General features: G+C 39.4%; 1 protein-coding gene across 1 annotated transcript in view; it reads left to right on the top strand.

The window, feature by feature from the left end:
• Positions 1-26,670, top strand: part of UGGT1 (UDP-glucose glycoprotein glucosyltransferase 1) — a 107,932-nt gene that overhangs the window by 70,255 nt on the left and 11,007 nt on the right. The window contains exons 23-38 of the mRNA XM_059052596.2: positions 1,292-1,498; positions 2,278-2,409; positions 3,200-3,330; positions 6,129-6,224; positions 10,306-10,408; positions 11,475-11,554; positions 12,960-13,149; positions 17,089-17,247; positions 17,787-17,872; positions 19,618-19,702; positions 20,845-20,933; positions 21,508-21,612; positions 22,869-22,953; positions 24,008-24,190; positions 25,284-25,444; positions 26,495-26,609. Coding sequence (XP_058908579.1) covers positions 1,292-1,498; positions 2,278-2,409; positions 3,200-3,330; positions 6,129-6,224; positions 10,306-10,408; positions 11,475-11,554; positions 12,960-13,149; positions 17,089-17,247; positions 17,787-17,872; positions 19,618-19,702; positions 20,845-20,933; positions 21,508-21,612; positions 22,869-22,953; positions 24,008-24,190; positions 25,284-25,444; positions 26,495-26,609 — 2,007 coding nt within the window. The remainder of the gene's footprint in view (positions 1-1,291; positions 1,499-2,277; positions 2,410-3,199; positions 3,331-6,128; positions 6,225-10,305; positions 10,409-11,474; positions 11,555-12,959; positions 13,150-17,088; positions 17,248-17,786; positions 17,873-19,617; positions 19,703-20,844; positions 20,934-21,507; positions 21,613-22,868; positions 22,954-24,007; positions 24,191-25,283; positions 25,445-26,494; positions 26,610-26,670) is intronic.

Genomic DNA, 26,670 nt, shown 5'->3' with positions numbered 1-26,670 from the left:
CAAGAGTAGTCCAGGTGAAGGGACGATATACGTATAACACACTCTAACTCAAGTTGACAAATGCTCAAGTGGTGAAAAGTGGGAGAACAGGGAGGGAGTAATGAAGTAAAATATAGGTTCAAAAGACATGCACAGATCAATAGGATGTAGCGTCACAGAGTGAACATACCCATGTGACCACCACGCAGGTACAGAAACAGAATTACCGAAGTCCTGAAAGCACGCCCCTGCTTGTGGCCGCATCACTAGCCCTCTCCTGTCCCTCTTCTCACATCCTAGGTTTGCCTGCTTTTTACTTTAGTTAAATGGACTCTTATAATACGTATTTGTTTGTGTTTGGTTTCTTTACTCAACATTTTGGAGATTTACCCCTGTTATTACAGGTAGTGGTAGTTAGTTCTTTTTCATCGTGCAGTATTGTGTCATATGGCTGTACCACAAAGTTTTGTTTGTTTAGTCTGTTTGATGGACAACTGGGTTGTTTCTAGATTGGGGCTAGAAGAGTGCTGCAGTGAATACTCTTGTACATGTTTTTAGATACACATGAGTATGAATTTCTGTTGCTTATGGCCCTTTTATGGTTTTGTGGGCCCCAGATATCTTCTCCCACACGGATTCTTGACTTTTCACCCAAGGAGAGATTGATTTTTACTAGAAATCTAGAAAGGCCAAGTGAATGAAGGGTCTGAGCAGAGCCCTTCAAGAGGGTTGGGACTTAAGGAAATGAAGATGGGTGTAGCTGGGGTTCACATACCAGTGTGAGGCATAACATGCATTAGAAGAATGCAAAATGTGTTCGGGAAATACAGGACTCTGATGGTCTGTATATGCTGTATTTACAGGGATGGTAAGAAATGAAGTTGGAAAGGAAGGCTGGGGGCCAATTCATGCAGCGGTTTGAATGCCTGATTATAGCTTTTTTTTTTTTTTTTTTTTTTTTTTTTTGCGGTACGCAGGCCTCTCACTGTTGTGGCCTCTCCCGTCGCGGAGCACAGGCTCCAGACGCACAGGCCCAGCGGCCATGGCTCATGGGCCTAGCCGCTCCGCAGCATGTGGGATCCTCCCGGACCGGGGCACGAACCCGTGTCCCTTGCATCGGCAGGCAGACTCTCAACCACTGCGCCACCAAGGAAGCCCCTGATTATAGCATTTAAATTTTACTCTGTATGCAGAGGAGAACTACCAAAGACTTAAGTGTTATTTGCTACTTATGGGATATGACTGATGTTAATGCTGCTTTTTAAATTCAAGACATCTACCATATAACTCTTATTTCCCTTTTCGTAAATAGAAATCCAGTAACAATGTTAGAGTAAGCATGATCAATAATCCTAGTGAAGATATAAGTTATGAGAAAACTCAGGTCTCCAGAGCAATCTGGGCAGCTCTCCAAACACAGACCTCCAACTCTGCTAAGAACTTCATCACAAAAATGGCCAAGGAGGAGACTGCAGAGGCGCTGGCCGCAGGAGCTGACATTGGGGAGTTCTCCGTTGGGGTGAGTCTGTGTGTGGCACGGGGCTGCCTTGTATTGTGATTTCAGAAGTTCATTCCCGTGGGTTGACGTGTCCTGTTCCTGTCGATGATCAGGATTGTAGTTCTGAGCTCAAATGATTTTTTTTTTTTTTTTTTGGAAGGGTCTTACCAAGAAATAACAATTCTGCCATATTCCCTTTATTACTTTTAAACTTGCTAGGCTTCAAGATGTGCATGATATAAGCTTATATATGTTTTAAGCACAAAGCTATTGGTTTTGTAAGTTTTTGAAAGACAGATAATATTTGATTTGTTTGTAGAACAAAGGAAAATATTTGTTTATAGAGATATAAGCTACTTAATGAGTTAGAGGCTTATGTGTTCTTGATGTATTTCCAATATAAGCCCATTTTATTAATTTATGTTACCTACTTTTGACTGTTTTGTAGTTTTAAGATTTCTTATAAAATGATGAATGTACTTGATATTTCAGTTAGAAAAAAGACTCTTACTTGAAATTAGCAAGATTTTAAAATGCAGAATAAAGGTATCATGAATTGTAGTTTGCCAGTTGAACGATTACGTAAAGGAACAGGAAAAGGAAATAAGCATTACTTGATAAGTGGGAGGTTGGGAAAAAATGGGAAGGAGAGTGAGAACGGAGACATCGGGAGTGTTAATTATTAAAATTAGTCACTACATTCCACTGAAAGAGCATTTTATGATTTATTCATATGATTATTCATTTTTATGGTTTTCTTAATAACAATTACTTTTCCTTAATAACAATTACTTTCCTAGGGCATGGATTTCAGTCTTTTTAAAGAGGTCTTTGAGTCTTCCAAAATGGATTTCATTTTGTCTCATGCCATGTACTGCAGGGATGTTCTGAAGCTGAAGAAGGGACAGAGGGCAGTGATCAGCAATGGAAGGGTGAGAACTTTGTCCTGAGACAAGGTTGACTTCAAATTAGATCAGTGAACAGTCTTGGCAGCATTCTTCTCTGAAGCTAGTAAACTCTTCAAACAGAGCCACTTTTTCCAAAGGTGATTAGGGCTTGTGCAGTGCTGATGATCATTTCTGCTCCCTTGTTTCAAAGGAGGTTTGCTCATTTTGATATAAACGTCCTTATGTGAAACCTTCCTCCTATTTAATTTTGTCCTGCCATTGTGTAAGGTGGTGAGAGTGTGGTGGTTCTCAGAACCCAAATCCATAAGACGTTTGATTCATAAAGTATTTGTCCCGTTTGGAGACCATGTTTATGGTTTGTGCAGTCTGTATGAACTTAATTGGTTTATGCTTAGACACTATTTCATAAATATTGCAGCCACGGAAATGAGACTATGGCGGACATAGCAAACTTTAAACTCTTAGCCCTTAGGGTGAAATCTCTGATATCTACCACTACATTTCTATTTTGGCTTTCTTACTTATATTCAGTGAGAATTAATGAAAATGATACTGCTATTTTATTTCAGAGTTTGCTTACTGTAAAAATAAAGTATTCAAGTCTACATATACTCTGTGTAGTTGAGGAATTGATAAGTGAATAACTGTATGAGTTGATTTGGGTTTTATTGTCACTTTTTTCATTGATTTGACTTAGATGTAAACGTGTTTCGGGTCTGTAAAGTGATTTGGTTTGTAAGGTAGCCTGAGGACAACCAAGGACTTCTCTGCAGCCTGCTGATTCCAGCACTGACCACCCTGCTCTGCTTCACAGATCATTGGGCCACTGGAGGACAGTGAACTCTTTAATCAAGACGATTTCCACCTCCTAGAAAATATCATCTTAAAAACTTCAGGACAGAAAATCAAATCTCATATTCAGCAGCTTCGGGTAGAAGAAGATGTGTAAGTTTTGCCATAGAAGAAATGAATCAGTTCATGTCACAGGGGCTATATTAATTGGACTTTCCTCATGCTACCTATTCCAAGATGTTTTATCTCCAGCTTTAAAATATAATAATGTTCTTCAATTCAAGTGTTTATTTATACTTCTGTTGAAACGAGTTAATTTATTTTGTAGCCAGCTGTTTAAAGAACTGGATTAGTTCTCTCCATTTTGATTTTTTTTTTTTAACTTTTGATTGTGGAAAATTTCAAACATATGCAGAAGTAGAGAGGTGATTTTATTTATTTCCTTGGAATACTTATGTAAAGAAATACTTTCCCTCATTATCTTTTTAATTACCTTTCAGTTCTATTTTGTTCAGGAAAAAAAGAGACAAGTTAAATGTTTCTTTTTCTTTATTTACTAGTATGGAATAATGAGGTTTTTTTTCTTGCATATTCCAGAAGTGATGTTGAGTTGGTTATTGTTGGTTCTTTATTGTTATTTTAATTCTTTCAGTGTTATTACTAGTTTATATATTTTAATGAGTTGTTTCTCAATGGAAAAAAATAAGTATTTGACTGTTATGTGTACCTGCTGTGTAGCTGAATCTCATAGTCATATTCACATGGTTTCTGCATTAAATATCATGAATGTGTAGCTGGAGGATGTATGGTTATGTTTAGTTTTTGAGGAATCATTATACCTTTTTCCACAGAGGCTGTACCATTTTTCTTTCCCATCAGTAATGCATAAGGGCTCTAATTTCTCCACATCCTCACCAACACTTACTATTTTCTGTTCTTTTGATAATACCCATTCCAGTGGGTGTGAAGCGGTATCTCCTTGTGGTTTGATTTGTACTTCCCTAATGATTAGTGATGTTGAGCATCATTTTGTGTGCTTATTGACCATTTGTATATCTGTGTGAAAATATCTATCCAAGTCCTTTGCTCATTTTTAATTATTTATTTTGTTGTTGAGTTGTAGGAAGGAGTTCATTTGTATTCTGGATATCAATCCTTATAGCTATATGATTTGCAGGTATTTTTTCCCACTCCATGGGTTGACTTTTCACTCTCTTGATAGTGTTCTTTGATGCATCACTTGAGGATATAGAATTTTAAAGTTCTTCTGTTTTATTTCTTCATCTATTTCATACACCATGATGCTGCAGAGTTCAAGATGCATGTCTTAGTGAAGCGTTGACTTTGATAGCTGTGAAAGTAGTCTCTTTGCCAAGTTTTGTGTGATATGGAAAGGAATCTTTTTTCATCTCATCCAAACTGGGGCTACAGATAAAGAGGTTTCCTTCCACCTCATTGGTTGTTGAGTGATGCCCCTTGTTTTAGCCTAGGAAACACTTCCCTGATGCAGGCCAGGAGGTACCCCCTGATTTGAAGCCACTGTGTCATAGGCATAGGTTTGGTGTGGTGTCCCTTGGACCACTCCCTGTCTCTGTGGAGGCTTTGGGGGAGCCCCTGGGAGTCCTTGTGGACTATATAGTTGCCAGACTATGCATAGAAGTGCAGACTTGCCTTTTACCAACCAGAGATGGCTCTGGGTCTGTCCTGGTTGAATGTAGGGAAATAAGGTAGTCCTGGGGCTGCCAGAAGATTGATGCTAAAACTGTTAGGGTTCTCAGAGTGACCTTGCTTGTCTAAGGTTTTTGTTAGTGCCAGGGCTGCTCCACGTTGGTCGTGCGTGACAGCCACAGCTTTCACGCGTGACCCAGACCTGCAGCCGAGAGGCCATCCTCGCCCTCTGATGCTCACCTGTGGGCTCTTTGATCAGGATGCTCATCCCATCCACGTAACTGGGTATCCCTTGACATATTTTGTGACGGTGTTGACACGTCACAGGAAACAAGTGGCCTGTTTTATATGTATTCAGAGTTAGTATTGAGACGTACCAAAAGATGTAATTTGATACAGTTGTTTGGTTAGATGAGAGAATGTATAGGCTTGATTCCAGTTCAGATATATTCACGAATATATTCACATATATCTTAGCATTCTTAGAATTTAGTCCTCAATTCAACAGATTAGAGCATTTTTTCAGTCTCATGATTTAGTTCAAGATCTTCCTTGGTTAGAAATCAAGTTAGGAGGGGCGGGGAAAGTGGAAATGCTTTTCTAAGTTGTTTACTGGGATGTTGATTGTAATAGTGAGATAGATTATGATGTATCCATAAATATAGTATTATGTAGTCATTGAAAATATTGATGTACCCCTATACTTATTATCCAACAAAATGTTTATGATATATTATTAAATGAAAGTCAGGTTACCAAATGATACAGTACCGCTTTTGTGTGTGTAGATATATATATTTTAAAATATGGAAGAATGATGAACTAAAATGTTATCAATACTTACTTGTTGAATATGCTGTTATCGTGTGTATCTCCATTTTCTCCTTATATTTTTTTCCTGAATGTTTTTTCGGTAAATTATTACTCTAATGATCATAAAAAGTAATAAAGTTATTTAGAAGAGGGTGAGGGAGAGTTATGGGCCGGGCCCTGAGCTAGGTGCTTTATTTTCTATGTTTCGCCAGTGCAGTATTTACAAGAGCCATGCAAAGTAGGCATTATCTCCATTTCACATATGGAAAAATCAGCACCTACCCCAGGGCTACAAAACTTATCAGTGACAAAATCTGTACTTTTTTCTCATGCCAATTGTTACAAAGTTTATATTTTCTTCAGACCAGCTTGTTGGCATTCAGTAGTTAGGTTGATTATATTATGTTCAGCAACAATTGGAAAACCTTCAGTAAAAGAGATGCTAAATTTTCACCAACTACATCTTTCAGGGCGAGTGACTTGGTAATGAAGGTGGATGCTCTCCTGTCAGCTCAACCAAAAGGAGATGCAAGAATCGAGTACCAGTTTTTCGAAGACAGACACAGGTATAGAATCAGTGTTGAATTTGTGCATATTTACCTTTACCTCAGCTCCTTTATTTTTCCATATAAAGTGTGTATATAAGCTCTTACAGGAATGGAAAATTTGGCATGTGGGTTTTTTTTATATATTCATAAATAAAACTCATGTAACAGATTTCAGTTGCATAAAAGTTGACATTTATTTCCAAATAAATCTGAAATAGTTGTGAATATACCCTTTAAGAAAACAGAAAGCATTTAATGAAACTGATCAGTTGTCATTTTCTGATACTAAACAGGTTGTTAGAGCATTTATCTCATCTTTTATTGAAAACTGTCTTGTTTTCAATAAAATAAAAATAAGTATAGCATTATAAGGAAGTCCTTGTCTTTTGTTTTCCAGTTTTTTATTTTGAAAAGTTTCAAACCTACAGAATAGTTGAAAGTCTACTATAGTGAATACCCAAATATCTTTAATCTAGCTTCACCAGTTGTAGACATTGTGCCACAGTTATCCGTGTGTGTATATAGTATATGCTTGCATACAAACATACATGCACTCACATTTTTGGGGAACCATTTGAAAGTACGTTGCATATATCATTATATATCATGCCTAAATTCTTTGGCATATATCTCCTGAGTACTAGGAGTATCTCCATAGTACTGTTAAGCATACCTCAGCAGTTTAACCTTGATAAAGTAATATTATGTAATACCGGTCCATTTTCAGATTTCTCCAATGCCCAGTAATGACTTTTTACAGCTGTTTGCTTGTTTGGTCCAGATCACACATAGCAGTCAGTTGTTGTGTCTCTAGTCTCTTCTAAGCTAGAACAGTTTTGGAGTGTTATTTTTGTTTTTTGGGTTTTTTTGGTCTTTTATGACATTGACTTTTTTAAGAGTCCAGGCCAGTTGTCTTGTGCAATGTCCCACAGTCTGGGTTGCTTTCTCATGATTAGATTTAAGGTTAACTTGTCTTGAGGAAGAATGTCTACAGTTGATGTATCCAGGAAGGTGTATATCCTGATTGCACCTTAGGATCACCAGGGAGGCTTTAGATGCAGAAGCCTGCATCCTATCAGAATCCTATGATTCTGATTTAATTAGTCTGGGGTAAATTGGACTTTGGTTTAATTGACCTGTGCTTTCTCACAGCCAATCCTTGTGGGGATAAAATTTGAACTGATGATTCCAGGCTAGAATGGAGATCCTCTCCTTTCTCACTGGCTGTGGTTCCTTGCTAATAATCACCCTGGTTGGATTTTTCCCACTAGCACCATCCTCTCTTTACTCTGTATGGTTTCAGGAAGTGACGTGGTCTGGTTACTACCACAGGAAACATTCCTAATTGACCTGCCGTCTTGTTTGCCTATCATAGCCAAGACCTGAGCAAGACCTCTTCCCTATTTAGCACATCGTTTTCTCCATGAGTCATATATAATTAAAATGTCCTAATTACAAATTCTATTATGATACAAACTTCAATTAGAGAAGTTATTTTTATTGGGGTCGTCTTAGTTAAATGAGTGTTTGTTATACTCAAGGCAGAAGCTTCTTATTTACGCAAGAAACAAGTCTGAATTACTCGTTATGTATACCCTTTCCCTGAAAGTGTGGTCCATGGAACAGGGCACTGTGTGTGAGCTTGTTGGAAAGGCAGAGTCTCTGGCCGCAGCCCAGACCTCCCGAATCAGAATCTTCATTGTAACAGGATCCCCCAGGTGACTCCTGAGTACCTTAAGATTGGCGAAGCGCTGCGTTCCTTGACATTTGCTCTACTCACCTCTCAAAAATGTGGGTGATTCCCCTAATGTTGCTTCTGTGTCTGTCACTTTCAGCCTTATTCTGGTCTGTTCTCTGATGAATACAGCAAGTGTATTTAAACATCATGTTGTCAGTTTATATTGTTCTCCATTTCCACACCAATATTCCTCTTTTCTTGGTGTTTGTCTTGCCCTCTTTTTTGCTGCGGAGATGCAAGGGGGTGGTTAAAAGACCTTACAGGGTCAGTTTCTGAGGATGTCTGTTGTGGGTCACCTAGAGCACTGGCTTAGGACATGGGTATGCCGTACAGAGCTCTACCTCAAACCAACCAGGCTTAGGGGCCTGACCCACACGCTGTGCTCTAGAGGACTGTTTGGGACCCCTCTTCTCGTTTCCTTTGGGAGAGTTTGTATAATGCTGTTCTCTAAGGCGCTCTTCCTTCTAGATTCTAGAGTACCACAGAGGTCCAAGTTATAAGAGCCACGGCAGTGGCTCTTATACTTTGGCTTTTACTTAGAGAGTTTGTTGAAATGCAGATTGCTGGACCTACCCCCAGAGTTGCTGGTTCAGCAAGTCTGGGTTGGGGCCTGACAATTTGGATTTTTTACAAATTCCTGGGTAAAGCTGATGCTGCTAGTCTGGAGCCACACTTTGAGAACAGCTGTATTAGAGTAGAAAAAATGTATTGGAATAATTATTGGTAGCTGGAATTGTTAATATCAAATTGAAAGCATGTGTTGCAGTACAGTCACAAAGCTATTCTGATGGTTATTTCCAAAACAATTGAGATTTGAAATAACCTTCATTACCATTTAAACTGTGTTTACCCAGTTTTATTAGTTATTATGTTCTGTTTTGAACTTTTGTTTTCATCCCATTGGGTAAATGTTTTTGCATAAAAGTGGTGATTAATTTCAAAACCACATTAAAATAGTGTTCAGAGTAAACAAAGATAAGCATTGATTAAGCAATTAATGTTTTGGGAAAATTGGATGTATTTTTAAATCCTTTCAAGTTTATTCCTTTTTAAAATGTATCAGAGGCTCCTGATACATTAAGCTTCTCTTAAGCCTTCTTAGGTGGCTTCTCTTAAGCCACCTAAGTCAAAGTGGCTTTAGAAGGAGGCCATGTAACTAGAAATTACATGTGGGGAAACGCATGTTCTCCCCAGAAATCCTAGGAGTCGTCCTTTTTCACTTAACTAAGAACAGACAAAAAAATTGTATAACTTAATGCTGACAAGATGTAGTGAAGTTCATTTCTTGGCCTTGTAAAATTGTTTAGTTCTTCAGGAAATGTGGTTGACGAGACACATTAGCCACAGAAATATTTGTGTCAGTATGACTCAGTAATCTCATGTCTAGGACTGTGTTAATTCTCAAGAAATTTCCAAGTGTGAAAAAAACTGGATGTGAGAAGTTCTTTACAGGTTGAAAGGCATCTAAATGTCCAGCAATATGGACATATATACACTACCAAGTGTAAAAAATAGATAGCTAGTGGGAAGCAGCCACATAGCACAGGGAGATCAGCTTGGTGCTTTGTGACCACCTAGAGGGGTGGGATAGGGAGGATAGGAGGGAGACACAAGAGGGAGGGGTTATGGGGATAGATGTATACGTATAGCTGATTCACTTTGTTATACAGCAGAAACTAACACACCATTGTAAAGCAACTATACTCCAATAAAGATGTTAAAAATAAGTAAGTAAGTAAGTAAATGTCCAGCAATAAGGAATAGCTTGAGTAAACTACAGCAGGTTCACTTGGTAAATCGAAGATTATTTCTTATTCAGGATATTGATGTATAACAACATGGAAAAATCTTTATAAGAAACTTTTTGGGGAAGGAATGAAATCATTATAAAATTGCTGATATCCTATAGGTGCATCTCATCTTTACATAGGCATTTAAGGAAGACTATGTAGAAATATGCCACAAAGTGGTTGAATTGGGATGGTGAGATTTTATGATTATTTATTTCCTTTTTCACTCTTTTGCAAGTTTTTGTAATATTCTTATGTTCCTTTTACTATTTAAAAAAGTCAGTTTCTTCTCTCCTCATAACCTTCTTGCCAAGAAATAAAAATTGGCATAATGTAACTGTCAAAAACAAACATCAGAAGCTTTTAGAGGGTTTTTAAACTTTGTGGTAGACGTAATCACATAGTTGAACACCATGTAACCTTGTTGTTTTAGATCTAAAGTTTTTTTGAAATGTTAAGAGGGCTGATTTGTTGTGTTGGATGTGTTGTCCCCCCCACATCGCCCCCCCAAAGAAATCAACTGTTTTCTGTTTGTCTCCAGATTAATGTTTTATCTTTTTGATCTCTGTAGTGCAATTAAACTGAGGCCAAAGGAAGGGGAGACGTACTTTGATGTTGTGGCCGTCGTTGACCCTGTCACCAGAGAAGCGCAGAGACTTGCCCCGTTGCTTTTGGTAGGTACAACTGCAGAGGCAGTTCCCGTCATCTGTGTCAACATCGTATTTACCGGAAGTGGTCCCATACCCTGAGATTCTCTGCGAGCATCGTTTTCCCTTAGTTATCTTTAAATGGCATTGGAAAGTGTTACAGGGCATCTTGGGCAGAGCAGATGTTTTCATAAAGATTAGTAATGGCTCTGAAAACAATAACCTCTGAAAGTAGGTACAAGTTTGGTTGATTACTTCATGTAATTAAGAAAACAAATTATCTTTATTCAGAGCAAAATGTCTTTGAATTAAATTTATTTTTGCCATACTTTATATTGGCGAAGAGTAAAAAGGTAAAAGCATTCTGCTTTATCATTTTCCTTTCTTATAACTAGCATTTTTTTTTGTAATGTGTCTTTTTTTTTTTGGGCTGCGTCGCATGGCTTGTGGGATCTTAGTTCCCCGACCAGGGATTGCACCCGGGCCCTCGGCAATGAAAGCACCAAGTCCTAACCACTGGACCACCAGGGAATTCCCTGCAGAATGTCTTTTAGATATGTTATAAAATATTGCAATTTAAAAAATTTTTAAAGAACTCTGCCAAAAATATAGTTGCCTCAATTTCTTTTTGAGTTGTGTGTGGTTTTTTTTTTTAAAGTTCTATTGAAGTATAATCAGTTAACCTTTTTTGTGGGTATTTGTATATGTTTTTTCCTATGATGATAGTCTGTAAGCTGCACTGATGAACCTTTAAACTATTCCTTGTGTAGACAGCTGTATCCATTGCCTGTCTTGCTTCCCCACATATGTGGGGAGCAGTTATTTGCAATGACCTATTTCCCATGTTTTTGTCCACGTGATATGTATGTGTGATTTAGATTGTGCACTAGAGCTGTGATTTCTAGGGATTTATCCAGTGCAGACTTCATAACATTTATTATCTTTGTATTTTTGCTTGAGATATTAAGAAATGTTCTCTCTCCTAACTTAGTGTCGATACATTTCTGAGGAGACAGTGTAAATACTGTATCTCAAATATCAGTCACTTTGTAGGGAAAATTTTTATGTTTTGTCATTTGCTTTGCTCTTTTAGGTTTTAACTCAGCTGATCAACATGAATCTAAGAGTATTTATGAACTGCCAATCTAAACTTTCCGACATGCCTTTAAAAAGGTAAGACAACCTGGTTAAGAAATCAACCCCTGGAAAAAATCACACTCAATCTGAAAGCTGAAATTGAATGTCAAGGATCAAATGTGTTTATATATGGACCTCATGTTTGAAAAAAATCACTTATTTTGAAGTTCAGTATTCCTGAATTTCTAAGAACTAATCAAAAGTTCTAAGAACTTAGTGTGAGCGTGAGAGCATTTAAAGGTGGAATTAGGGACTTCCCTGGTGGCGCAGTGGTTAAGAATCCACCTGCCAACGCAGGGGTCACGGGTTCGAGCCCTGGTCCGGGAATATCCCACATGCCGCGGAGCAGCTAAGCCCGTGTGCCGCAACTACTGAGCCTGTGCTCTGGAGCCTGTGTGCCACAACTACTGAGCCCCCATGCCTAGAGCCCATGCTCCGCAACAGGAGAAGCCACTGCAATGAGAAGCCACGCACCGCAAGGAAGAGCAGCTCCCACTCGCTGAAACTAGAGAAAGCCCACGCACAACAACGAAGACCCAACGCAACCAAAAATAAATTTAAAAAGTAAAATAAAAAAAGTGGAATTAACCTAAGCCACTTGCACCTGTGGTTTGCTTTCTTTCCTTTTTTTTTGTTTTGGTCAGAATTACATAATTCTCTAAAAACATTTTAATTAATGTAGCTATTAAATTTACGTTAAAATGTGCTGTGGTGTAGAAAGACACTTGTCTATACTTCTTAGAAGAGCAGTCATTTTCTAAGTTGCAATGTATGTGGCTCATTTGCATGTATCGTGAAAGGAAGGCAGGCTTACCTGCATACTCTCTGAGCTTTGGAATGGTCATTTGTGAAACAGGTTGCCTGGAAAGTAGTCAGTAGTAATAGTGTAGCACATCTGGGGACTGTGGTAAATTGCCACCTTGCGAATGTGCTGGCTTCTGTAGGTTAGATTCTGAGTGAATTGAAGCCGTGTTTGAAAGTGACAGAAGGGTTCCAGCTTTCACCGTTATCCTCGGATAGGAGCAATGTTTAAATGATTGCATACAGTGTTTTCAAGGTGCGCCTGAGAACTCAGCCACCATTTAGGACTTTGTTTTTGAGAGAGAGGAAAGTGAGTTTCTTTCACCAAGGGGAGGCAAGTGCTCAGGACATGCGTGTGACTCCAGCAGTGGCTGCCCCCAATCCCCCATTCCCCAAAAGAGCAGGAAGGAAGGACCTCCCCTCCCAGCCCCACCTCCCCTGCTCTCCTCTCCCGTCTGCAACAACCACAGGACGTACAGTTAGGTCAAGAGGTAGTTTTGGAAACACTTTTCTCAGTCTGGAAGGAAGCCCTTCCAAATCCAGTTTGTCTTAAGCCAGTTGTTTACTTGTGTGGATGCGTATAAACTCAAGGACTGTGGTTGCATTGAAAAAAAATTCACATCTTTCTTTTCCATTTCAGCTTTTACCGTTATGTCTTGGAAGCAGAGATTTCTTTTACTTCAGACAATAGCTTTGCTAAGGGTCCAATAGCAAAATTTTTGGATATGCCACAGTCTCCTCTGTTCACTCTGAACTTGAACACACCTGAGAGTTGGATGGTAGAGTCTGTCAGAACGCCATATGACCTGGATAACATTTACTTAGAAGAGGTAAGAATATCTTTGCTTCCCAGTATCTAACCACGTGTAAAGCCTGTTGAAGATGTAGTGGTGGTAGTCTCTGACTGAACAGACTGGATCACAGTCTAGGTGGGCTTGTGAGACAGTAGTGTTCAGGTATAATTGTATTTTTATAAATGACAGCCTGATAGATCTAATTCACATACCATAAGATTCACCCTTTTAAAGTGTACAGTTCAGTAGTTATAGTATATTTACAGAGTTGTGCAGCTATCACCACTGTCTAATTTTAGAATATTTTCATCACCCCTAAAAAAAACTCCATACCCATAAGTAATCACTCCCCATTCCCCTTGCCCCTGGCAGCCACTAATCTACTTTCTTTCTCTATGGATTTGTCTGTTCTATTACATTTACCTAAATAGAGTCATCTATTTTGTGACTGGCTTCTTTCACATAAATTATTTTCAAGGTTCATTCACGCTTTGGCATGTATTAGTACTTCACTCCTTTTTATTGCCAGGTAGTATTCCATTGTATGGATACACCGCATTTTATTTATTATTTATTTATTTATACGTCACTGATAAACATTTGGGTTGTTTCTACTTTTTTACTAGTATGAATAATGCTGTTATGAGCATATGTGTACAAGTTTTTGTAGATATGCTTTTATTTCTCTTGGGTATATACTTAGGAGTGGGATTGCTGGATCATATGGTAATTTTATGTTTAACTTTTTTTTTCCAAAGTGACTGCATCATTTTTCATTCCTGTCCTAATGACAAATGATATTGAACATTTTTTCATGTGTTTATTGGCCATTTGTGTATCTTCTTTGGAGAAATATCTATTCAAATCCTTTGCCTATTTTTAAAAATTGGTTTGTCTTTTAATTGTTGAATTGTAAGAGTTCTTTATGTATTCTGGATACAAGTCTCTTGTCAGATACATGCTTTACAAATATCTTCTCCCATTTTACAGGTTGTCTTTTCAATTTTTTGATGGCGTCCTTTGAGGCACAAAAGTTTCTGATCTTCGTGAAGTCTAATTTACCTATTTTTTGTTGCTTGTGCTTTTGGAGTTATATCTAAGAAACTGTTGCTTAATCCCAGGTCACAAGGATTTACCCCAGTGTTTTCTTCTAGGTCTTTCATAGTTTAAAACTCTTACATTTTACTTCTTTTGGAATTAGATTCATTTTGAGTTAGTCTTTGTATATGGTGTGAGGCAGAGTTCCAGCTTTATTCTTTGCATGTGGATATCCAGTTGCCCCAGCACCATTTGTTTTTAAAACCTATTCTTTCCCCCACTGAATGGTCTTTACATCTTTTTCAGAAATCAGTTAACCCTAAATGTGAAGGTTTAGTTCTGGCCTCTGAATTCTATTCTATTGGTCTCTGTGTCTGTCCTTAGGCCAGTATCACACTATCTTATTTACTATAGCTTTGTAGTAAGTTTTGAAATTAGGAAGTGTGAGTTTTCCAGTTGTGTTCTTCTTTTTCAAGATAGTTTTGGCTATTTTGGGTTCTTCATATTTTGGAATCAGCTCGTTAATATCTGCAGAAGAGGCTGCTGGGATTTCAATAGGGATTGCATTAAATCCCGAGATGAATTTGGAGAGGTTGCCATCTTAACAATATTAAGTGTTCTGAGTCATGAAAGTGGGATGTCTTTCCATTTATATAGGTCTTTAATTTCTTTGAACAATATTTTGTAGTTCTTAGTATACAAGCCTGTATAAGATCATGTCATATGCAAATAGAGTTTTACTTTTTCTTTACAATCTGGATGTCTTTTATATACTTTTCTTGCCTGATGGGAAGATTTTGAAATTACTGATTCAATCTCTTGTTGTAGGTCTGTTTAGATTTTCTATTTTGTCTTGAGTCAGTTTTCAAAGTTTACGTCTCTTAGGAATTTATCTGTTCTATCTAGGTTATCTAATTTGTTGGCATATAGTTATTCATAGCATTTTCTTATAGTCTTTTTTATTGAATAGTGATGTTTCCTTTATCCTTGCTGATTTCAGTAAGTTGGCCCTTCTCTCTTTTTTTTCCTGGTCAGTCTAGCTAAAAGTTTGTCCATTTGTTGATATTTGTGAAGAACCAGTCTTTGGTTTCATAGGTTTTTCTTTATTGTTTTTCTGTTCTCTGTTTCATTTATTTCCATATAACTGTATTTGAAGTCTCTAAGGTAAGTGGTCCTTTTTCCCTAATCCATTTTCAAAGATAGTGCAATTTCATTTCACTGATGTCTCTTCCCAGCCCTCACTCTACACCTAGCTCAGAGTGTATTAACAAAGGAATTAAAAGACATGGTCTTTACTTCCAGGGAGCTTATGGTGCCTCAGAGCCTCCTTCCTTTTTTAAAACATTTGTCTCTGTGTCTACCTTAAATAATCTCTTATTACAATTGAAGCCTGTTTTCTGGTTCTGTCTTCTGGGGAATTGGGAGACTGGAAACTTGAAGATAGTTACCAAAGGAATTAGCAGCCCTCTTATCATGAGGTTGAATTACCCTAGTTTCTTTAAGTAGAAACCCTTAGGTACTAAGTTGGTGGTGGGGAGAGAGAGAGAAAGAGAATGTGCGTGCACATGCATGTGTGTATGTACATACATACACACCATATTTTTAACAAATAGGGAATCCTTGAAGAACCAACTCTTGTTGAAGAGACCACACAAAGCACTAAAGAACGGTGCACAGAAGTATACAGAAGTATAGATCAAATGTAAAGCAGGTTTCTTCCAGGGCCTTCCCTGGTGGTCCAGTGGTTAAGACTCCGTGCTTCCAATGCAGGGGGCCCGTGTTCGATCCTTGGTCAGGGAGATCCTGCATGCCGCAACTGAAAACAAAAAGATCCCACCTGCTGCAACTGGAGTTACCACACGCCTCAACGAAGATCTTGCATGCTGCAACTAAGACCAGGCGCAGCCAAATAAATATTTTTTAAAAACCCCAAACAAAAAAACAAAGTAGGTTTCTTCCATATGTCCCAGAGATTTTGCTCCTCTTTCTTAGGCTTCCTGCAGTTTCTCTGCATTCCATTGAAAATATGGAGCCTGAGACTTGTGAGCATGTGGATCATTGCAGTGACATGTGAGGCTCCAAGCAGCACACTGTTAGGGTTAGGTAGCGAATAAAGCCAAGCCTCAACTAGCCTGGGATAGAAACTCTTTAATTAGCTAAAGCCAAGCTGCCCAAAGACTTTGTAGTTGTATCCTATTTTCTGCAAGAAATTAGCAATAATTTAGGCAGTTGGTGCAGAACGTGAATGGTTTTATGCCATTATGGAGCCATTAACTTCATCTTGGACATTTGCATTTAGAATAGCAATATTTTCAGCTATATTCCAAAGGCCAAGATGAATTTGCATTGCTCTCTGATGTTTTTCTGATCTTTCTCATTGTTTCTCTCTTTTCTCATATGAGCTAATCTTTGTAGGATTGTTTTATCTATCTTCTCCATTATTTGCTTTTAGATCTGTTCATTCATCCGGCAGTTTTATCTTACGTGCTTTTTACCCCAGTACTACTCCTGTAGATTAGCATCTTATCCTCTCTGTACTTTTGGAATAATCTCCTTATTGTTTTTTTTCTGTGTCCTTTTTCCTGACTCTCCTTCCAACCGACCGTAGTTTCTAAAATTGTGTACTCTTGTTAACTACCAGCACAATCAAGATACAGAACATGTCCATCACTCCAGAAGGTTCTCTCATGCCCCTTTGCAGGTAACCCCTCCTCCTCCCCCTGGCCCCAGGCAACAGCTGATCTGCTTTTTATCCCTATAGTTTTGCCTCTGATCGAATTTTTTATAAATGTGATCATATGGTATGTTGCCCTTTATGTCTGGTTTCATTCACTTTGCATAATGCATTTCAGATTCATCCGTGTTGTTGCATGTATCAGTAGTTTGTTTCTTTTGATTGCTGAGTGGTCTTCAAGTGATTTAATTTTGATATTGCAGGTGGACAGCGTAGTGGCTGCTGAGTATGAGCTGGAGTACCTGTTACTAGAAGGTCACTGCTATGACATCACCACTGGCCAGCCCCCCCGGGGGCTGCAGTTTACCTTAGGAACTTCAGCCAAGCCAGTCATCGTGGACACTATCGTTATGGCTAATCTGGTAAACAATCAGTGCATCCGGTGGTGATACTCAGTCTTGTTAATTTGGGCACTGCAATTTATGATAGAGCAATTAGCATTCTGAACATGAGGGAAATTAAAATTCATGATGGTCTGAATTTGGTCAATATAGAAAGCAACAGTTTAGTTAAACTTGTAGATTGGAATTACATGACAACTTAAAGGAAAACATGCTAGAATATTCTACTCTAACCAGATTGGCTCCTGAAAAAGTATTGCTTATGAGCCGACAGCGTTTTTCCCTTCTTTCTCTTTTTTCTTTTTGAGATTTGAAGCTTATTCGCACGTCATACGTTGCTTCTTCACTGACGTACAGCTAAAGGGCAGGCTTCTTGGCTTGACAGGCCAGTATTTTGCTAGTGTTTCTAATATGTAGATTTTAAGAGTTGCATTCGTTTGTTAACCATCTTATTTAAAATAAAGGTGACTGATATTTCAGAAAAAGAAATAACTGTCCCTCAGAAACAGCATTTTGATATTTTTAAGAGCACTAAAATTTGTTTCGTCTTCTTGTCCTAGGGCTATTTTCAGTTAAAAGCCAACCCAGGAGCTTGGATTCTCAGACTAAGGAAGGGACGTTCTGAAGACATTTATAGAATCTACAGGTAGGATTAAGTGATGCAGGTACATTTTTTTTTAGAACATTCTGCAATGAGAATCAGCTTGAATTGAATACTACACTGGCAATTATCCAGGCAGTAAGAATTTAATTTGCAGTTGTATGTGTGATGAAACAGTGCTTATCTAGGAAATTAAATGTGGGAGACTTGTCAGGGTATAATTGGATAATAAGCAGTGTAAATACTAACAATATATATAGTCAAGTTTGACCCTCTGGTCACTCTTTCGTGCTAACAGTATCCCAGGATCAAATCATTCTGTCACTGTGATGAAAACCATAGGCATATGAGAAAGTGAGTCATTTCAAGAAAGGAGAAAAGAAATGAAGAACAGTCAGACTTTTCAACCCTGGATAGTATATCTCTCTACCCTGAGTGAGTTGCAGATTGACAAGACATGTAAGCTTTGGCCATGGAACCTTGGTGCGAGCACTTGTCTTTCCAGGTCTGAGGTGGTACAGAAGTATTCCCAGAGCATCGTTGGTAACCTGCTTTTTGCTTTAAGGTTTGCTACAAGTGGCTATTAGTTTAAAAAAATTATACTGCCTTTTAAAAAGGTGTGATCTAAATTCTGCTTAACACAATTTAAATTAGTATTAAGCTATGTGAGAACTCTTCATGCCAATTCATTTCGGGAATGATTTCCGTTAGAGTTTATTTGAAAACATCATCCTGTTGTGTCTTCATCGTAGCTTCATAGTCTTTACTGCCCCACATGAAAGCTATGTGGATTTCTGCATATTTCTTACCAAGAAAGTAGAAGATTTTTGTATTATAGTAAAATCTTCATTGTACATAGTAGGGTTTTCGCCTATTAACGTTTTTCCCAAAAGCTTATGTGTTGTCTTTCTAAACTCCGTCCCTGCTGTGTGCCCTGTTCCTGGCCAGTCCTCCTATGGTGGCCAGCACCTCACGGTTGCAGGCTTTCTTCCTCCTGTGCTTCCCAGGTTCTGGATGTTTCATGCTCCCTGTAAGGATCTCAACTTTGCCTGAGAACTTTGCTCTCTGCTGGATGACAGTGAATCCAGTGAATTCATGTTCTATCGTGGCTTTTTGTAGTTATCACCTTAAAATTTGGTGACTGGTAATTTTAGGCATTACAGTTGATTAGTAGGGAAATACTATTTCAGTTTTTCCTCCTCTGCCCTGTCTGCTTGCAGACAGAGCTCGTTAGAGTTCTTCCTCCAGAGGATGGGCGCCAGACTGAGTGCAGGGCCTAGGCTTGGCTGTGTGCCTCCGGGAAGGACAGAGCAGAAGCATTTACAGAACTCTGAAGTAGAGCCATGTCTTGCTACTTGCCCATTACAGAGCAGCAGTGATGCGTTTCTGGTGACGGTGCAGGGGCCCAGGCCCCCAGGTGCTCCTTTATCGAAGGGCGCCGTGCTTGGCTCAGACCTTGTGAACACAGACAGTGGTTCCGTGCTCATCATGTGCTTGCCAGCGCGGGGAGCCTCTCACTCTGTGGAAGGTCATTCGAAGAGGGACCCGAGAAGGAAGTTTGGGCTGTGACCGATTGGCATACTCGACGTGTAAGGATAGAGGTTTGGACAAGTGCTTCTGCGCAGCTTGAAGGGGTTTCCTGCAGATTGTGAGAAAATCATTTGTTCAGAGAAATCTCCTTTATGATAAAGATGATGGACAAATATGGGGGGTTGATATCAGACCATGTACTGCATTTTGAGACCTGTGATGTGTGATATCTATCTTCCTTTCTTCCTTTCTTTTCTAAGTCACGACGGTACAGATTCTCCGCCTGACGCGGATGAAGTTGTTGTAGTCCTCAACAACTTCAAGAGCAAAATTATTAAAGTGAAGGTGAGTTTGGTACATTAAGGCAGCCACTCTATTAAAGTTGGTAAAAGTAGCAGTAACTTGGTATTTGGTAGCTGTTATGTAAAATACATTATCTTGAAACCAGCCCCAAACTAGGTGAGGTGATGGAATGTGTTAACTCCAGAAGTAGTGCTGTTATTGTGGTGATCCTTTCACAGCATATACCTATACCAAGTCATCACGTTGTATACCTTACATTTACAGGTGTTATTTGTGAATTCCATCTCAGTAAAGCTGAAGAAAAAAGAAAGGAACCAGCCCAAGACTTTAATTCACCTTTGGAATTTTACTGTAGCGCTTACAGGAATGCGCTTGAAATGTAAAATGTCTTTTGTAAATATGAGTTTGTGGCTTTCTTCACCTGAGAGGTTGCACCTTTTGGGTTATCTCAGTGAGCAGTACCAGTCTCGTTTTACATAAGACGTTTTCATAGATGCTGCTTTGCTTGTACAGCCACAGTTCACATTATTATTTATGATTTTATTCTCAGAAGATTGGAAAGAATGCCAATGAGAATTTCACCACAAATAATAAGTGGTAGCCTTATTTAATTTCTTTGCACTTCTGCTTTCTGTTCTCAGAATTTTGAAGTTCCTAGTGCCTTAAATTCAAGTAAAAGGTATTATGGGATAAATAATCATTATACACAGTAAAATCGAAAGCAGACGACACACAGTTGAGCAGAAAAATGATCCCTGTGCTGTCGAGAAGATTCGACCCCTGTTTGTACTAGTCAGCCCTGATACAAGGCTGTCGCATGAGATGACTCCCTTCTGACAGTGAGAGCTCGTGTGCGCTGCCCTCTTTCCCTAGAACTAGCGGTTAGCTTGCTGAATTCGGCTTCTGATTTTGCTCAGACCGTAAGGTTCTCTGCCCGTTTTTCAAACCGAAAACAGTTATTGTCTAATTAAAAGAGGTTGCTATCTCCTCACTTAAGATTTTAGTGTGATATGACGAGCACAGTTTGTTGAATACGCCTGGACTCGGGGCGGATTGTACCTGCTGGCAGGATCATTCCCTCCCTAGTGTTGTCCGTGTTCACAGTGTGCGTCCGGGGAAGATCAGTCTCATGCCTATTAGACCCAGTAGGGGGAATAGGATCCATCACGTGTGACTGATTGCAGGTTCAGAAGAAGGCAGACATGGTGAATGAAGACTTGCTGAGCGATGGAACTAATGAGAATGAATCTGGATTTTGGGACTCCTTCAAATGGTAAACTGGCATCATAAAGAAGTAATGTTTTTAAGGAAACACTGATACATAAGCACCACCCCTCCCTTCTTTTGAGTATAATAATCCTGTTTGGGCTTTTCACATTCTGCTCTGTGCAATGAAGTCTTGCACTTGTACTTAGAGTAGATGAGTGTTTCCCACTGATAACTGAAAGAGGTTATCGTCCCCTCATGGTGGGGTTACTTCTGTGCCCTAGTTCTTGACTGCTGTTGGATTTTGCCTGCTGTTTGGAGAGCTGAGTGGTAATTGCTCAGTTAACCTTCCGTTGTATGTCTTGCATTCTGTGGACTAGGCTGTGTCCAGTCTTCTCCTGAAGCTACACGAGGCCCTGTGGGCAGCCTCCCTCTCGTCGGGCAGCCTCCCTCCCGTCGGGCAGCCTCCCTCCCGTCGGGCAGCCATCCCCACCTCTCATCCTGTGGGCTGCTTTTGCCGGCCCTGCGCTCTCGGGAAGGAACAGGGATGGGGAAGCACCGTCTCCTTCCCTCTCCCCTTAAAGGGCAGTGTGTCTGTACCAGTGTTTCAAGTGTTCTTCTTTTTACCTTTCTTGTTATAGGGGCTTTACAGGAGGACAGAAGACTGAGGAAGTGAAACAGGAGAAGGATGACATAATTAATATTTTCTCTGTCGCATCTGGTCATCTCTATGAAAGATTTCTTCGGTTAGTCATGTTGGTTATTTCAGAATATATGCATGAATTTGTTACAGGATTCTTATTTAGGGAGTGTGTGTTTTATGGGATTCTGCCTGTTATACTTCTGTGTATTTGACACACTCTAAGGATTGTGACTAGATTACCATATATAATTGTGTTTGTTTTGATCCAGCCAGCCTCATGAAGGGGAGCTAAATGCATCTGTGTACCTATTACAAGGCTATAAACACATTTCAGTATCACTGTGCACACATCATAAAGAATGGTGTTTAATTGTCCACCAGGCATCACTTAAACCAGAAATTAGGAGGTTAACATAGAGAATAGAGGTGGAATAGGTCCATGGACCTGCCTTCTGAAGATTCATAGGATGTTAGAGCAGGAGGGATCTTAATTCCGTTTTATAGACAGGCTGAGATCCAGAGGGTGGAAGGGTTCGCCTGAGGTCACACAGGCTCTGAGAGCAGAGGAGAGGCACAGGCTTGGGCTGGTTGACACAGTGGTTGCCAGGGGGAAGGCCCTCAGGGCGCCTTGTTGTCAGTGGTCAGGAAGGCCTTTGCCTGAGAGTAACTTTCCTAATGCCAGGGTTCTTTTTCCTTGTAATTTTCCACTACAAATCTAGTGTAGCAACTAATCAAGATGTCATTTTACTCATGTTTAGCCCTCATATTCCCAAGAAATAATATCTGACCTAGAATAGTAATGTCAGATGTCCATAACAACTGAATTTAATTAAATTCCTTGACTCAAAATTTGCTTTTGTTTGTCTCCGAAGTAGGGAATCCTGAAGCTGTAACCACTTGCCATCCCCTTACCTTGCCCCGCTCTCCTCCCTGGCAGGCCCTGTCCAGGCCGTGGGGGCAGTGCCGTGACGCAGAACCGCAGGGCTTTCCCAGCTTCTTTTTAGGGTGATGTCGTCAGCTAAGCACAGCCTCCAGGATTCATTTGTACCCTAACTAATGTGTCAGTTCATGAAGCAGTTTATTTAAAGCTGCCACGTAATTAAAACATGCACCTGGGATCAGTTCGGTATATTACTGTAGGTAAGCAGTAGTCCTTCTTTCCCACCCAGTGATAACACTGTAAACGTGAATAAGGGCACTTCTCCATTGTCCCCACTCAGGGTCTCTCTTTGCCTAATGGAGCCTCCAGTTAGCTCTGCCACAAAGAACACGGAGTGGTCTCTTAATGGACTCTCCTTGGTTTTGTTGAGATTGAAAAGATTTGGACAATTGTTATTATTGTTTGCTTTTGTTTGACAGGATAATGATGCTATCAGTACTGAAGAATACCAAGACTCCTGTGAAATTCTGGTTCTTGAAGAATTATTTGTCCCCCACGTTTAAGGTTTGTTCCTCAGGCATTGAAGAGGAAAACATTCTTATTAAGGAGATATGTACAGTGTAATATACTTTTTGCTACTTCTATGTTATGTGTATAATTTTTTAAGTTTCCTTGTATTTGGTTACCCTGATTCACCCTCATAATTCTATGTTGATTATTCTTCCAGACTGGTCTGTTTGGGGGAAATAGTGGTTATAAAACTGAACACAAAATTATGACTTGTTTGAAGCTTGGCTAACGTAGGAGGAGAGTCTGTATCTTTTGTTTTGATGGAGGAACATTCCTCCTCTGAGCGTGCATGTCCTTGTTTAATTAGAAAGCACAGGACAGGTTTCCAGTGAGAAGGATGGTTAGTTCTGTCATGAACAACTACCCAGTGATCTGTGGAAGTAAAGGATCATCTGTGCAAAACAAAAACACTCTTGGAAAGTCTTCCGCTTTATATCAGTTAGTATTTGTCATCTAAACGGATTTATTTGCATCTTTGTTGTTGTTGTTCTTCTTCTTCAAGCAGCTTTTAATGTACTCAGTAATATCTCTCCAAGAGAAGAGGTTCACTTCTCGTCCCCTGAAGGTGCTTTACACGTAGAACCTGAAAGACTTAATGGCAGCAGCCTTGCTCAGAGTGCTTGGGCTTGCCGCGTCATTTCCTGGGCTAGACCTAGTGGTGAGAAAGGCTTAAAATCAAGCTCAAAACAATGTTCTACTGAAATCAAGTTTCGACAGATAAAGTCCATTTCCCTTAAACACACACACACACACACACACACACACACACACACACACACACACACACACACACACATTAATCATCTAAAAGCCTTCACTTAAAGATTTCTGTCATCTCATGTGGTGATTAGAAGTCATAAAAAAATGGAGATTTGACAAAAGTTTATATGTATTCTTTTATGTAGTCACGAGTGAGTCAGGGTCACATTTCTTCGTTAGACCACTGATATGGTAAACGTGTTTTACTTGTGCCATAATCGTGGTTGGTTGCCTTACTTGTTTTTCTTCATCATAGTGAATGATTGTTGTTCCCTGTGTCTAAAAATAGGAGTTTATACCTTATATGGCGAACAAATACAGTTTTCAGTATGAGCTTGTTCAGTACAAATGGCCCCGGTGGCTTCACCAGCAGACTGAGAAACAGCGCATCATCTGGGGCTACAAGATCCTCTTCCTGGACGTGCTCTTCCCGCTGGTTGTTGACAAATTCCTGTTTGTGGATGCCGATCAGGTGAGCTCTTAAAGACTGGGCTTCAGCAGTTTGTGTTAAAGGCATTGGACTTGCTCTCCTTTTTAAAATGACTTTAGCTTTCCAATTATGGAAAAATACATGCTTAGTTTACATTATTTAGAGTATATGGAAATGTATCACCCAGATGTGATCACTTTTAAAATTTGCATTCGACATATCTCCTTTTCATCTTTTTTCCTGTTGCCTCTTTTACATAGTTGTGATTGCATTGTGTATGCAGTTTTGTATCTTAAATTTAGTTCATTTAACATACACACTAACAATTGGGAAATTCATCAGTTTAACACAGTGCATGCCATCATCTCCAATTATTTGCCCAAAAGCTGGAAGTTATTGACAAGGGTAAGAGAGAGGAAGTGCAAGCAGGTGGCCTTGATAATGTGGAACTCTTCAGAAGGTCATCCTGCTGTCAAGATTTGACTTAATTAAAAGGAACACACTTAATTTTAGAAAATTAAAATTTCTAATTTTAGAGCATACAAACTCAAAAAGTGTAAATATACTTCTACCCTACAGCCTTTCTCCTTATCCTGAGCTGGCTGAAACCTGAGTTCCTCATCTGAATGGAAGTGGTGTAATGTGTGCAAGTCACTTGGACAAAGCTTCATCCAGCTCTTGGGAATTCTGCCCCCTCTGGCTCACTTATATCACAACTGGCTCAACCTGAAGCATGCTTTCCTAGTTCTAATACAATCACACTTGATCCTTGCTGAGCACTTAGTGTGTGCCAGGCGTCATTCCCCATCATTCCCCGTTAGTTCATGTAGTCCTCCCAGCAACCCCGTGAGAGCTCCATTTTAGGTGGGGAAACTGAGTCACAGAGAGGCTGTGCGAAGTATCAATTTGTTTTATTTCTGCTTTTTTTTGAATGCTTAGAATACTCTGTACCAAGCACTAGGCCAAGCGTCTTATTAACATGCTAGTGAGGGCAGTCAGCCTCATCAGTGGAGGAAGCGACACTCGAGCTGGGTCTCATGCCTGTGCTGTTGACCCCTGAGCTCCCCTCCGTATTTTCTGGAACCTGCTGTCTGCATGGCTGTTTAACAAACGACTGTGATCCTCTCTTCTTCAGATTGTACGAACAGATTTGAAAGAGTTAAGAGATTTCAATTTGGACGGTGCTCCTTACGGTTATACTCCTTTCTGTGATAGCCGCAGAGAAATGGACGGCTACAGGTTCTGGAAGTCGGGGTACTGGGCCAGTCACTTATCTGGGCGGAAGTATCATATCAGGTACTGAAAAAGGAGTACTTCTAATGCTGTTGTTTGATTTTCTTTAAAAGTAACTTTGTATGTTTAAAGTTGTGAATAGGTAATACATTAATGTGGTTCAAAAATAAAAATTACAAACAATACACAGTGAAAAGAAATCTTCCCCATTCTGTCTCTCTTCTTCCCAGTTCCCATTCCCACAACAGATAAAATCCTCTATTAATTTACTGTGTGTCCTTCCAGACTTTAATTCTTAGGTAAACAACTGTGACTTCTTTTTTACACAGAATATATACTATCCTATTTTTAGTTTTGTGCCTTGCTTTCTTTACTTGATGTCTCTAGAAGACTTTATAGCCACATGTGGAGAGAGACCGTTTTCCTTTTTACATCAACATATTATTCCAGTATATATATTATTTATGGTCTTCCTATGACGTACAATGTTGTAGTGAATAATTAAATACATAATTATGTATATTTCAAGTATATCTGTAGGATAAATTCCTAGAACTCCTAGGTTAAACAGTGATTGTATCTGTTGGGCATTTGTTGCTTTTCTACATTATCTTCTCTGGGCAGAGTGTGATTTGGAGAGTAGGGGGATATGTAGGAAGCAGCATGTGTAGAGATAAATGTTGGGGTGTGGTGATTTCAGTATTGTACTTTATGTTCTTGGTCCAAAAGAACTGTAACATTTGGTTGTGTGGTTTTTTTTTCCTCTAACATTTAAGACATCATCAGGATATCTTTGACTAATGGTTATCAGTCTTTATTACCAAATCTGTTGACATTTGCTAGGAATCTTTTGTCAGAGATGATTTCCTTTGGAAAGCAATTACTTGAAGAACAGTGACAAAGTGAGCTTGTGGTACCAGAATATGGGTTTTGTCGTAACTTCCTTAGCCATCTTTGAAGTAGCACAGGCTGACTCTGAGCTCCACTGTAGATCTCAGCTTACCTTTTCAAAGAGAAGCCAGAATGTTTGCCTAGTGATCTGTTCCATTAATCAGTGCGGTTACTTTTCCGGCCATAATCCATGGTTATAACAAATGGCTTTTCTCTGTCCAGTGCACTGTATGTCGTGGATCTGAAGAAGTTTAGGAAAATAGCTGCTGGTGACAGACTCAGGGGACAGTACCAAGGTCTGAGTCAGGATCCTAACAGCCTTTCAAATCTTGATCAAGTAAGTGGCCATTTGTTTGGTTAACCGTTTCAGTGATGGGTATACAATGTTGTGTCGGAAA

The sequence above is a fragment of the Kogia breviceps genome, chromosome 2 (assembly GCF_026419965.1).
Source record: "Kogia breviceps isolate mKogBre1 chromosome 2, mKogBre1 haplotype 1, whole genome shotgun sequence".
NCBI classification, from domain to species: Eukaryota; Metazoa; Chordata; class Mammalia; order Artiodactyla; family Physeteridae; genus Kogia; species Kogia breviceps.
Note: the sequence above shows the minus strand (reverse complement) of the source record. Positions and strands in the feature narration are given on the sequence as shown.